The following is a 13,577-nucleotide window of genomic DNA, read 5'->3' on the forward strand; positions in this document are numbered from 1 at the left end:
ATGTCAAAGCAAAAATCCAGAATATGAATATGTCTATTCCAGTTTAAGACAAATTGAAAACCAAGTAACTTGGCTGATGATTAGTCATGATATTACATGACATATATGCATATGAACAGCTGTCTACATGTGTGTTTGTGTGTGTGTTACCTAACTGTGTGAGTGCCTTCCTATAGGATCCAGAGATGCGCTGGCATGATGTCCCATTGCCTCCACACACACCACATCTGTCTAGAGTCTTACTGCTATACAGCTCCCCATCACAACCTACAGGCTGGAGCAGATGAGACATTTATAACACTTATGAAAGTCTGAATATTAGTTATTTAGAAGCTTGCAGTCTCATGCATTTCCTGAATTTTACTCATCAACAGGAAACATTCAGTTCATATTAGTGTTCAAAAGGAAATATACTTTGGATGATGTTGAATAAACTTAATAAAAATTATTTCTTACAGAGAAAAATGAAATCACCACGTCATGGTTGGGTTACCTGACATATCCCCTCTATACAGACTCCATGGTATCTGGTGTCGCGGCAAAAGGTGCCATCATGGGCGGGAACTAGTAGCTGTCGCTCACCACTGATAGTTGTACACTGCAGGTCACATGGCTTATTGGAGATGCTGATGTAATCAGCTAAACAAGATTACACATTTAATATGTTACTTACTTTACCAACACCAAAATATAGGATTGCTGTGTAATAAATGTATTATATCTGGTTGTCATTGCGTTTGCTCAAAGGCAAATTTGCCCAGTGATAGTAAATGAGAGAACACGATTATATACATTTGTTCAGCTTCATAATAGTACAATACTTCAAAAAAGTCAGACATAACAATTATCAGAGAATGCTTTAATGACACATTTCACAACAATATCCTTTCACGTATTTAAGAATACGCATCATTTAAATTAATTTTAATTTATATAGACAGCTAGAAGGATATGAATGTTTTATTCAACTGACTGATAGATACAGATCAATATGCAGACAGAAGGATGAAAGAAGAACAGACAGAATAAAGTTATACCTGGGTAAAGGGGTATCCACTGGTAGTATCTTCTTCCAAAGGCTTTAGAGTTGAATTGAGAACACTGGTGCTGTTTGAAGCTGACACTGGGGCTGGGACAGGGCTGGAAAACCACAATATGCATTCGAACACAAAGACGGAAAAAGGACTCACTTATTTTTTTCCAGTTAATTAATCAGTATTGAATCAATATCAATGTAGCATCATACCTGGTTTGGGCAGAGTTGATACTGTTTGGGGGAGCCGATACAATATGAGCTGTTTACATTCTGGGTGGCTGAAAGCCTGAGAGACAGAAACAGGATCCAATAGAGGACACACAGTAAACAATTCAATAGAGTTAATACATGGACAAGGACAACAGAGATTTAGGAAATAATACAGTATATTGTCATTGCCAGTTCCACGTAAATACAAGTTCCTTCATCTGCCAACCAGTTACAACATGTACAGGAGACAAGTGATCTACCACTCTAATTCTCTTTAGGCTATTCTGGCACAATGATATGTGCAAGAATAAGTTATATTTGTAAGTGTCGACTCAGTTTAGCATAGCAGAAGTAGGCAATAACAGTGTCAGTTACAAATATATTCTGTCCTTACTGCCTAACAAAAGGCCTTTAAGCCATGTTTTGTATCAGGTCAGTTTATTAGTCCCGACTTTGAAAATGACGTGATTGCGAGCTATCGAGCAGCAAGGCAGCAGTTTGTTTCATGACCACAGCAGCCATCCTACAAACTGCAACATAAAACTTGGAAGGCCAAATGCGGAATGATTCAGGACAAGGGCTTATTGAATGGCTTCTGGAGTAGGAAAATAATGAAAAATAAATCGTATGCTACAGCCTTCTCAGTCAACAGATCTCAAGGAATCAAAGAACATAAACCTGTAGCCAAAGCTTTAGTAGGTGGTTGAATGTATGAAGCTAGGATAAATAGAAGAACATGACGCAATTTTACCATCCACAATTACCTGAGATGATTACCCTGACCTTTTTATCCAACAGGTAGTCCATTATGCCTACACAGCTTACCTGACAACTCACCCATTGCTATTTCTTTGTAGAACAAACTGATTCGCTGACATTTCAGTGCTCATAATGAAAAATTAGTTACATGTAGGTTCTGTGATCGGGTAGCCAACAATACTTATACACACGTTTAAGACACTCGTCAGGAATTCACATTCAAACTGCCTTAAGGTGATGTTATTGTCATTAGTGTCTCTCATTTCGGTTTTAAATTTGTAATATAGTTCAATGTAATAACATGAATGCAGCTATTTAGCCTCTTTTCATTAAGTTAGCTTAACAACAAAAAAAGATGCTGTCACTCTGCTTTAAAGTGATATCATTTAAACATGGCACAAACCAATCACAGCAAAATCTATAGTAGCATTGATACTTTGTGAATTGCAGGTTGTTTTTTTTCTTTCCCTCAACAATCCAATGTTGTACACCACAGAGCATTGTCTACACTTCAGCGCTCTATTGTACATACCTACACTGCTCAATAGACTTAAAACTGCGCTTAATATGTTTATATTGTTAATGGGTCAAATTAAAACATGTATATAAAAAGGGGGTCACATGTATTGATGAAGATGGAGGAATGTATTACGTAAGTCTGCAGCTTTACTTCAGTTAATGGAGATTTTCAACCACTCTAAGCTTTTTTTCTTTTGGTTTTATGGCCCACACTCTGCTCTCATCGACTTCCTTTCCAGCAGCAGCAGGCAGCTGTTTGCAGTGAAATAGCTCTCACTAACTGTCAAGCACCAACCAGCAGACAGACATAAACACAGTGCTGATAAACATAATGGAGCATTTAGCAGCAAATATTACATTATTTGTCATGCGTGTCGGGATATCCTGGGAAAAACTTCTACATTCTCAAAAGAGTCCTTCCTACCAAAGTTGTTTATATATTATTTTTTTTCGTGCACCTTTGATTTTTAAAAGTGCAGTTGTTAGAAATGTTGCTCACACTATTAATTAACTCATGATAACAGGAAATGACTTTGATGGCATAGGTGTACCATAATATGACTGAGGCACAGGACATTGTGAAAACTGCTGCAACAGTCAAAATTGCCATAACTTCTATTGGTCCAAGTTGTAAAATCATATCAGCAAGTACATAAATTTAAATGTACAAAAGAATATTTGATAAAAAAAAAAAATTGCCGGAAAATCTGAGTGCTGCAGTACATGGTTAACACAAGTCTTATTCTGTGTGTGTGTGTGTGTGTGTGTGTGTGTGTGTGTGTGTGTGTGTGTGTGTGTGTGTGTGTGTGTGTGTGTGTGTGTGTGTGTGTGTGTGTGTGTGTGTGTGTGTGTGTGTGTGTGTGTGTTGGGGAGGACCAAGAGAAATCCAGAATGGAGTTAATGCATCTGTCTTTCATTACAATGTTAACTTACCCCCCTCCCCCATTCCCCCATTCCCCCAACACACAGACACACCTCCTCTGTCTCTCTATCTCTCCATGTCTCTCTTTCTTCAGCCCATCCTCCAACACTGTTTAGACAGTAAAGTAGGAGAGACTGCAGGAAGAGGTGAGTGGGGGGTCACTATGTGAGAATGTCACATCTAATTGGTGGGAGGTGATGAGGAGAAGATAGAGGGGAGGAAGGAGAGAGAGAGAGAGAAAAAAGCAAGTGTAGAGGAGGCAGTGGGGAGGAAGAAGAAGAGGAGAGCATTGGGAATAAAAGGGGTCAAAAATGGACAGAAGTGCAAAGGGGACAGATAAGAGGGAAAAAAGAAAAAAAGAAAAGCAGTGCCACAAAGAAAGGAGAAGGAAAGGGGGGAGGGGGATAGGGAGAGACAGAGGGCCTACAGTGAGGGCATAGTGGTGTTAATCTTGGTTGACAGAAACTTCCACAAGTCTGACAGGGAGAGGTCAAAGGTAACAAGATGGCTACAAACACACACTTTCTGTCATTCTGCTTTACCCAACCTCCCTCTGTCCACGACTATGTCTCTACTCACTTTTACTATAGCGTGTTATAATCTCCGCGCATACCTCACATATGTATCCTTGTCTATAAATACACTCTTTGTACAAGTCATGAACAGAAACAATAAATACCACAGCTGTTTGTTTTTTTGGTATGAAAGCAGTATGAAAACAATTTGTCCAGAGTGGCACAGATCAAATTCTGTTTACTCAAAAAAGACAATGCCGGGCAGTTTTTGGCTGTGACCAGCTCTGACCACCTGTTATCACAAAATAATAATCCTCCACGTATGTTACGTTTAATGTGAATAGTGTCTTCGCTGTGATTATTATGCAGACACAACTTCAATAATTTACTTCAACTTTCCTCATACAGTTACAGGATTTGTTAGAATCTAACAGGAATGGAGGTTTCATATTTTTATACACATCACATAAAATAGTGTAGTAAGTGATATAGCAGCTACTGTCGGGATTTACATTTATATTATAAGGTAACGTCCAAACGTGTGTGTGCTTTGCCGGTGCTTTGCTAAGGTAAAAAAAAAAAAGGTGCTATATAAGTCCAGACCATTTAGATTTCTATTGTGCCACATGCAATCAAATCATAAAATATTTTAAGCATTTTAGGTAGGTAGGTAGGTAGGTATTTACTTTATTAATCCCTGAGGGGAAATTTTTTTATGTGAGCATTCCTGTATAAAATGTTCCTTTTTGATAAAGCTTATAGTTAGAGCTGCTCAGGTGGACCTGAACCATCCTGCAGTTATGCTGTTATAGGCCGAGGCTGATGGGGGACCTCGTTATGCACTGAGCTTCTTTCCTCTCACTCTTTCACTCTCTATACACTCATATCTCATCATCACATCTTATTAACTTCATGCTTCTTCTCTCTCATAGTTTTTGTTTATTATCGGCTGCCTCTCCATTCAGTTCCCTCGCTCGCAGAGTTTCTGTTCTTTCTTTTCCAGATGTCCCGTCATGGAGCTGCATGTCTCTGCTCTGTGATTGTCGGCCCCACCACCAGTTCATGTCTTGTATCTCTATGCTGTCCTTTTCTCTCTCTGCTCTCCTCTCACCCCAACTGGTCGAGGCAGATGCTCCGCCCACCTCTGAGCCTGGTTCTGTCGGAGGTTTCTTCCTGTTAAAGGGACTTTTTACTTCCCTCTGTTGGAGATTTTTCTCCCTTAAAGAGGAGTTTTTCCCTCCTAGCTTATGTGGGAATTGTTGGATCTCTCTGTATAATATTGTAAAGTTCTGCTGTAAGGACTTTAATGTGTTAAGTACCATGAAATAACCTGTGTTGTAATTTGGCGCTATACAAATTAAATTGAATTGAATTGAATTTAATGAATTAACATACCTTTTATATACCTTAAGCGAAAAAAAGCTATTTTTGCCTCAGATGTAGGTCCACCATTAAACACATAGCAGGAGAAAGCAATGACGGCGTCAGTTACAAATATATTCTGTCCTTACGCTTAAAAACTTAAGCCATGTTTTCTATCAGGTTACTGTTCTGACTTTGAAAATGGTGTGATTGCTAGCTATCAAACAGCAGGGCAGCAGCTTACTCAATGACCACAGCAGTGGTCATCAAACAAGGCCTGGGTGTTTTATTTCCATGCGCATCAGCACAACGCGAGGCACAGCGCTGGCACAGGTATGCCAGGGGCACAACTGCAGCATTCCTGGGTGGCCAACTTGCTTTGTATTATGGTGAACACAAATGCAGGTGAATCTGTGGCACAGCGTAAAGTAGGAGGAATAGATCATTATAAAGCATGTCACAGCTGACTTCAATCATGAGCTATTGAATGAGGTCCTCCCATTCCCTTTAAATCAGCTGTGGTGAAAGCACATTGGCAGTTTAGAACCAGAAGCAGACCTGGCACCAGCATTCAAACTTTATGTAGGAGAAAACCAGTCGGTTTACTTGTCCAGAAGGTTGAGGCTCATAATCATGGAATTTATGGTACTACAAGTCAACCTCCACGGGCTAATGATGTTAAATCACTGAGTTTCCCCACTGTGGGACAAAAAAAAGTCAAATCTATCTAAATCGGCTTGGGAAAAGGTAACTAATATTAGAAATGCTTCTTCCCCTGGTATTATGAGAACCGCTGAGTGTAGGAAGTAGTTCAATGATATATAAGACAAAGGGCCAAACTAAAACTTGTGTCTTATAGACCCCAAACATTAGCATTGATTAAATGTAAACATGAACAAAGAACTCAATTCGATATACTAAAATCAATGTTGAGGAGTGAGCGGAAGTAAATTTCACACACTTGAAGCTCCAATTGGAAATCATTTGTAGTTAAAATTTCACCTCAAAATTGACATGAAAATTTCACTTCATGGCCGCATCTTCACCGCCAAACCCATTGTTGCAACGTTCTGCCCGTCTCGGCCCGGTTAACGCCGAGCACGGAAAACAGACCCTTTTGCTGCACTGGGTAAGAAAATAGGGCCTAACAACTGATCATAACTGAAACATCCATTCATCTTTAAAAAAAAACATATTGTCTACAAATGACAATATTTACGGGTGACATACTGTATATTATCTTGCACATTGAAGTGAATATTTGTGTTTTGGAACAACTCGCTCTGACACCGGCTCCATTCCTGTAGCTGTGCGAGGGACAATTATTTCAGTTCCTTTGCATGTCCCACCTGCTTATTCTTCATTCCTCTCATTAATAATATCAGTCTCCAAGCTATGTCTGGTCACATTCACACAAACTTATACTAAAGATTGTGCATGCATTTGTTTAAAAAAAACAACAACAACCAAACTATTCATAAAGAAGAGTAACATTAGAAATACTTAATGTGCGTGGTTGTTTGTATAACGCACTACCTCTGTATGAGACAGTGTCTTTCCTGAGTCCTCACGCCTCCTCCACAACTCCTGGAACAGGAGGACCAGCTGGACCACTCCCCCCACCACTGAAACACCTCCTCCTGGGAGACAACACACAGTGCAAGTCAGAAAAAACACAGTGAGAGGTGTGAGATTTTAAATAGAAGTTTTGCAAGTTGGACTTAGGGTGAGTTATTCAAATTTAGTAAATTTTTCTGCTCGACCCCGTCGCAACATGACTAGAAACAGACAGGCTATGTACCACAAGCTTTTGCGGTTGCTGTAAACTACTCCTATTTATTTACTTAATTCCCGTACATCCGTTTTATTTTCACTCAGTACGAGAGTCGCTAATGGATTTTTGAATGAAGAGCAGCGCTGTGTCGCTCACACAGACGCCCTCCCAAGGCCGTCTGCCAAGGAGAAACCCTGAAGACATTGTAGTACCATATCCACATAATAAGAGTGCTTCACTCTCAGAAGACTTTCCCAAACGTAGAATGGGCTTTCAGGCCCATCTCCTGTGGAACCTGCTCCCGGTTTGGGTCCAGGAGGCAGACACCACCTCCACTTTTAAGATAAGACTTAAAACGTTCCTGTTTTAAAGCTTATAGAAAAGGCCGTCTCCAGTGATGTAGGAGTAAAATGTCGGTTAAATATCCAGAATGTATGTAATATGTTTATTGGGTGGCACTGTGGGCACACTGGTATATAGGTAGGAAGGTAACTGTTGTGGTCATGTGTTAAGATGGCGGAAGGGAAAATGTTTTTTGACCGCCTTGGTGCTACTTTCCTGGTTGGCGGGTTGTGTGATTAGAAGTTTCTTTAGAGGAAGTACAGAGGATGGACTGTGTTTACCTTTATACAAGGAGGATGCAATAAGTGAATATTTAATCTGCACACCAAGAACAGCCTGCAGACTATTATTGAACGCAAACACACAGCATATAATCAGAGCGCAGCACATCAGCTGGGTAACTTCTGGGTTAAATGGATAAGTAGCTAAGAAGTGGCCAAAGCTTCTTCAATACAGTTAAAAAAAAAAACTCAGACTGTTGAGAACTCCGTTATGAAAACTTTGGTACATTTGAGATGCGATGGAGTCGACGCAGGAGGACGAAGGGGAACTGCTGGAGTTGTTCGGATGAAGACGGTCCACAGGCATCCTGCTACGGAGTGTCTGATCACTGCACGGCTCCCAACACACAAAAGATTGTGTAGCGTAAACTTGGGCTCAAAATAATGCAGTTGAACTTCTAAAACCATCATATTGGACAAAGGTCATAAGCTTGACTTTAGTTTTATCTTTGAGATAAGGGGCCGCTGTTTGCGTCCAACATCAAACTCACTTCATTGATTATTAAATCAGTGAATGGTCTAACCTTTACCTGCAGAATCTGACTGCATCTTTCTTTTTTAGAATGTTCCTGATGGCTGCAGTAGTCTTTGCATGTTTCTGCCGTACACGCAGTGGCATTTATGCTGTGTTCCAGATGACATACTAACGGTAGTACCCTAACAAATAGTTCTCTTCCATGTGAGGACTAATACTTGTGTAGAACAGGAATTTAGACAGAGTAGTGTTGCTTCAAATTGCATGCTGGCATTCTGCACCGACAGGAAATGACCTCAGCACGTGAACACATAACCTTTCGAAACATCCGCAGCGGAAATTTTTTTACCCAGAATTGAACGTGTTTTTGTTTCCTCTGTTTAACGCACTCAATAAACACACTGATTCTTTTTTTCCAGCAGCAGTAGTGAAAAAACAACAACTGGTGTTCAGGAACATCTGCTGCTTCCTCAGATGCCTTAATTTGAAAATACTTCACGCCGGTGGCCCCGCCCCTTCCTCTTTAGAGCCAAGATGGCGACCGTTTAGGGTGGAAACTGTCCAATGTTTCACATGTCGTTTTTTGGGATGTTTTGAGTGCATCATCCTGGTACTTGTCATGCGCTGCATGTTTCTATACTTGACAGTGTGAAAGCACTGATGCACTCAGAACAGTGAGTGTTATAGTATGTAAGTACAACATCTGGAACACAGCATTCATCTCACACAGTTGGTTCACACTTGAAAATGTTTCTACCTGCAGAGTCAGACAGAAATCACATTTACATTGTGACACACAGACAGATATTAAAATCACAGTTATTACTCTACCTTTCGGCTTGTCTGTTTAGAATTTGGACTTCCATGGCTGTGCGATTGTAGATGGATGTTACGCTGCTCCACCCTTTCTTCACGTCTGTCCTGACAGGCACATACAACATAGACAAACACAGACACATCACTATTTAATTCACTCGTGAAAATGGCCTAATAGTCTGGTGACCGCGGCAGGTGGTAGAATAACTGTTTACCTCAGCTGGGTATCAATCTATAGAGAATTTCGGTTTGGGGTTGAATTTGCAGTATTCTAAGAAGACAGTGTGACATCTCTTTATTAAAAATAACAATAATAACGTCTCTTTTACCTGTATGTAACTAGCAGCAATGGCAACAATTGTATAACAATAAGTTGATGGAAAGTCACAAAACATTTTTGCATGTACTAAATTTTTTTCTGAATACACAGGTAATTTTAGTCCAGTTTTCCCTAAGAAGCCTCCTGTCCTCACTGTTTACTTTACATGCACACCAGGCATATTTAGTCCTTTTTTTAGGATCAGCTATTTCCAAGTCAAGAGCATGCCCTCTAAATTTGGGAGCATGATTTTGTAATTGTAATATTCTCCCTCAAAAGACTCCCCTCTGACTTAAATAGTCGCTGCTCGCTGGCAGAGTTGCTCCGCTCTCTTTCAAACCCGAACGCCTGCGCTCAGATTTCCTGTGCTCCAGTTTAACTCCTCCTCCTTGCACTCGGACTGCTTCCGTGCGCTCGCAAAATTTCTGCGCCCAAATCTCTGCTTGCGTGCTCTGACTGTTTGTGAAATAACCCTGTCAAATAGTCCCCAACCAATTGAACGCAGGTATGACTTTAACCATGAAATCATCAATGCCTCCTTGCAGGTGTGCTTGCTAGAGAAGGAAACCTCGTCTTTCTTTTCATTTTGATCACACTCTGTGTTAATAAAGCGCTTGTGACATTTGACTTACAAAAGAATGTTCAACTCACTTTGTAGAAAATATCGATATATACAGCATATATCATATATCACCATTCAGCCAAACTATATCGGGATATGGATTTAAGACCCACTTAATATCAAAGATATGGCAATCAAAATGTTTATAGGATGACTACATGTCAGGCAAAAAAAAGTCCCAACGTTTGGTAGGATGACGCAATTTCACAGCCCTCGTACGTTCCCATGGTTCAGTGAGTCAAAAAAGGGCTGGAGATTACCTGACTGGCATTTCAGTTTTGTAACTGCAGTTACAATTTAAGAGCAGAGTTCAATGTAAAAAATTTTTACCACTGGCCCTACTGGCTTGTTAATTTTCACTGGCCCAGCACCCCAAACACCCCAAATAAAGCTCTCCCAATAAATTTGGTATTATTCACAATATGTACAACATATTGCATTGAATTGAACGGAACAGTGATGTTCCTTTTGGTTTTGGTTGGTTGGTGGACCAACCTGTGACTGATGTGTATACTCATGTAACCCAGGTTATTTTCCTGTAGCTACAATTTGCAGATGACCCCTCAACACCTCACAAACAGAATATGGTAGGTAGGTAGGTAGGTATTTACTTTATTCCCCGAGGGGAAATTAAAAAAAAAAAAAATCGTAAAATATCGTTAGACGCTACAGTTTAAAGATGACCCTTTAATGCCTCACAGAATATCGTTAGACGCTACAATTTACAAATGGCAATGTCTTCGTTCTTCAACATAAATGCAGAAAAAATTTCTGTCCTTAAATTTTAGCTACCAATACAGGTTTGTTTTCACTGTCCTAGCTCCCACAGACAGCTCAGCTGCTGCCAGTCGACAATCTTTTCTATGCTGCAATTTGAGACTGGAATCAACATGTTTGCTTCCCTCGTAGTTTATGTCTAGTTGATAGACTAAATTACTGAAACGCTAATATAATTCATAAAAGTAAATCTTCCCCAGCACAAAACGCTGAGCAGATTCAAATATTGCCTTGAGGGTTATAAATCAAGAAAACAGTGAAGTGCAATGCAAGGACCACTACTATCAGAGGTGGAGCAAAGCGTTCTGGGACTGCTACCGTTGCATGCCAACAGAGCGCAGCACCATGATGAGCTATGAGCAGGGGGAAAACAATAACTTTCATGATTGTGTATTCTAACCTACACCACTTGATTGACATCTGCACCTTATTTCCACTTATTTTTGTGACAACTAACATGTGCAAATTTGCAATTTGAATACAGAGCTGAAACATCAACAGAGAGCTTTTACTCACATCAAATGTCGTGTCAAATTTTTTAGGAACAAAAAGAGGGCCAAATCTGGTGAGCAGGAGTGGTGGGGAGCAATGAGTTTGTTGTTGCTTGTTTCATGCTCAAGTTTCAGGTGCATGGTGAGATTGCAAATGCGCACATGCCAATGAGTCACAAAAAATGTGTCATTTAAGTGCTGATGCTGATCAAGCAACGTCACTTGGGATGCTTATTCATTAAAGTTATAGCTTCCCCATGGCTCGTGCACGTCAGGCCGCTCCGTTCCATTCGTTTCTCAACAGGAGCAGTCTCTGAACGCTTTGATTGCCCCTCATAAGGTTGGTCATAACTGCTCTGTGGTTGCTCATCCACTTATGTCTAAAAGCTGAATATCAGTAAAGTTACATGACTTTGAGAAACTTGAACCCTGGTGTTCATTCATGGAGGTGGACCTAGGTAAGATTTCAGGACACATGGCTGAACTGTTCTATGTCAATCCTGTGGTGATTGGAAATTGAGGTTAATAATCACCAAAATTATGTCCAGCAAAACTCTCAACAGTATTCACATAATTTATGGACCCAGTACAGCCAGAAAACTATAAGAACTTTCAACTAAGTAGCTATGAAAATGTCTGGTGTGTTTGGGTCTATGTACCAGTGTGAAGCAGCTTTTCTGACATGTGTCATGAAATCTAAGTTCAAATAAAGACAGACAAATGGACATTTAAATGGCTCCATAAGAGTGAACTTTAGCGGGATACACCCCAGAATCAACTTCTCTTGTCAGCAAAGTGCTGTAATTCAGAGTCATGTAGACAGGCAGAGATCAAGTAACAATAATAATAATAATGTTTTCTTGTCTGTTGCAGATGTAAGCAGTGTGAGCTTCAGCCATTGAAAATGTAAAGAAATACATACAGAAAAAAAGCAGGCATGAGCTGCTGTGTGTGTGTTGAATATCTCCATTTATTTATTGTTCACATATAAGAAGCTTATTCAGCTGGTTTAGGTGGAGATCACCTACGTGAATAATTGGTACTAAACATAGTAGGCTAGCTCTCGGCCCACTCTCATTTTGTCAAAAGGAAAAAAGGGACAGGGACCCCCGAGTTACACCATTATAAACAAACAGGCAAGTTGAAAGATGGGAAGCAGTAAAACAGTCTTCAGGAAATTTTCAGTTTGGTGGTTAAAGGAAAAACAAACACATTATAGCAGGGCATGTTCAGCTAAAGTGACATAGGCGACTTTAAATAAAATTAGAGTAGCCCTAATAAATATTGGGAGACCCTTTTCTTCTGTGCTATAATTAGTTTGGAATAAGGGGAACCAATGTTTATAGTTTACGATGTCATTTCACTGGTGCCTTATTGTTTATCGTCAAATATAAACGCATCTCGGCAGTTTTTAGAGTCGTTGCCGTTCAGTCCAGGACTCAACATGCATTCAAGCCTCCCACTACAGCCTTAAATACAGAAACTACTTTTCAAGGAGGTTCGCCGAGGGGCACAGTGACATTCCCGCATTTGGTAACAGTTATCTTGGGTTCACATACGCGCTTGTTGCATGGTCGTTCGCTTCCTGAATTGCTATAGAGACTTCAATTTAAAATCAGAGACTAAGCTAAAGCAGGCCTAATTATAAACTAGAAGAAGAATGGCGTCACTTGTGAATTTCTGAAAACTTAGAAGGATAGGCAAGGCTGAATCAAGTGACAGACTGGAGGAGTTAACTACACCCTGCTGGAGCGAACTGTTCAGTCCCCCCTAACACCGCTCTGCAAACGGATACAACACATTGAGGTGAAAAAAAACGGCTATAGCGCCAGTTATTTACCTTAGTGGGCCCGTTGTTCGTTAGCGGGAAAACCGGGAGGTGTAGCAGGAGAAAGGAACAAACCGGCAGAACTAAGCCTCTGTTACCGAACATGGTTCATTCATGTCATGGGCCGACAACACTTCCCCTCCCCTCCTCTTTACCTCTTCCTCCCCCTCCCCCTCTCTCTCTCGTCCCCCCTTTCTCCTCCCATCTTGACCCTCTTTTGATGTAGCTACGCCTTCTAAATCTCGCACGCGCTCCCTGGCACGCAATACACGCTCGCGCACACTTCACGAGACACTTCTCCATCGATTAAATTATTGACCTCCACATGATGTACGTGTAGGTTAGGTTTTCTGAACTTATTTTGTACTTTTATTTTTTTCCCAGTGAAAGTTTTTTTTGTTGTTGTTGTTGTTGTTTTTTAACTATTAACGACACAAACAATTGAATTACCTTTTAAACCCCAACGTGAGCGAAAAAAAGGAGGAAAAAGTCATTTCCATTGTGTTTCTGAAATGGACTACCCCCTTAT

The 13,577-nt window shown here is 40.4% G+C and overlaps 1 protein-coding gene across 1 annotated transcript in view; it reads right to left on the reverse strand.

Annotated features, from left to right (window-relative positions):
- The window catches only part of LOC138631094 (ADAMTS-like protein 2), a 29,469-nt gene extending 16,342 nt beyond the window's left edge, over window positions 1–13,127 (reverse strand). Inside the window, exons 1-6 of the mRNA XM_069715834.1 lie at window positions 13,061–13,127; window positions 9,027–9,116; window positions 1,247–1,322; window positions 1,038–1,140; window positions 494–639; window positions 151–274 (exon numbers count right to left, since the gene is read on the reverse strand). Of these exons, the coding sequence (XP_069571935.1) occupies window positions 151–274; window positions 494–639; window positions 1,038–1,140; window positions 1,247–1,322; window positions 9,027–9,061 (484 nt within the window). The 5' untranslated portion in view covers window positions 9,062–9,116; window positions 13,061–13,127. The remainder of the gene's footprint in view (window positions 1–150; window positions 275–493; window positions 640–1,037; window positions 1,141–1,246; window positions 1,323–9,026; window positions 9,117–13,060) is intronic.
- Between the last annotated feature and the right edge of the window lie 450 nt (window positions 13,128–13,577).

The sequence above is a fragment of the Brachyistius frenatus genome, unplaced genomic scaffold (assembly GCF_029030835.1).
Source record: "Brachyistius frenatus isolate BFR_SWC_R1_liver_20210118 unplaced genomic scaffold, ASM2903083v1 Contig_149, whole genome shotgun sequence".
Taxonomy (NCBI): Eukaryota; Metazoa; Chordata; class Actinopteri; family Embiotocidae; genus Brachyistius; species Brachyistius frenatus.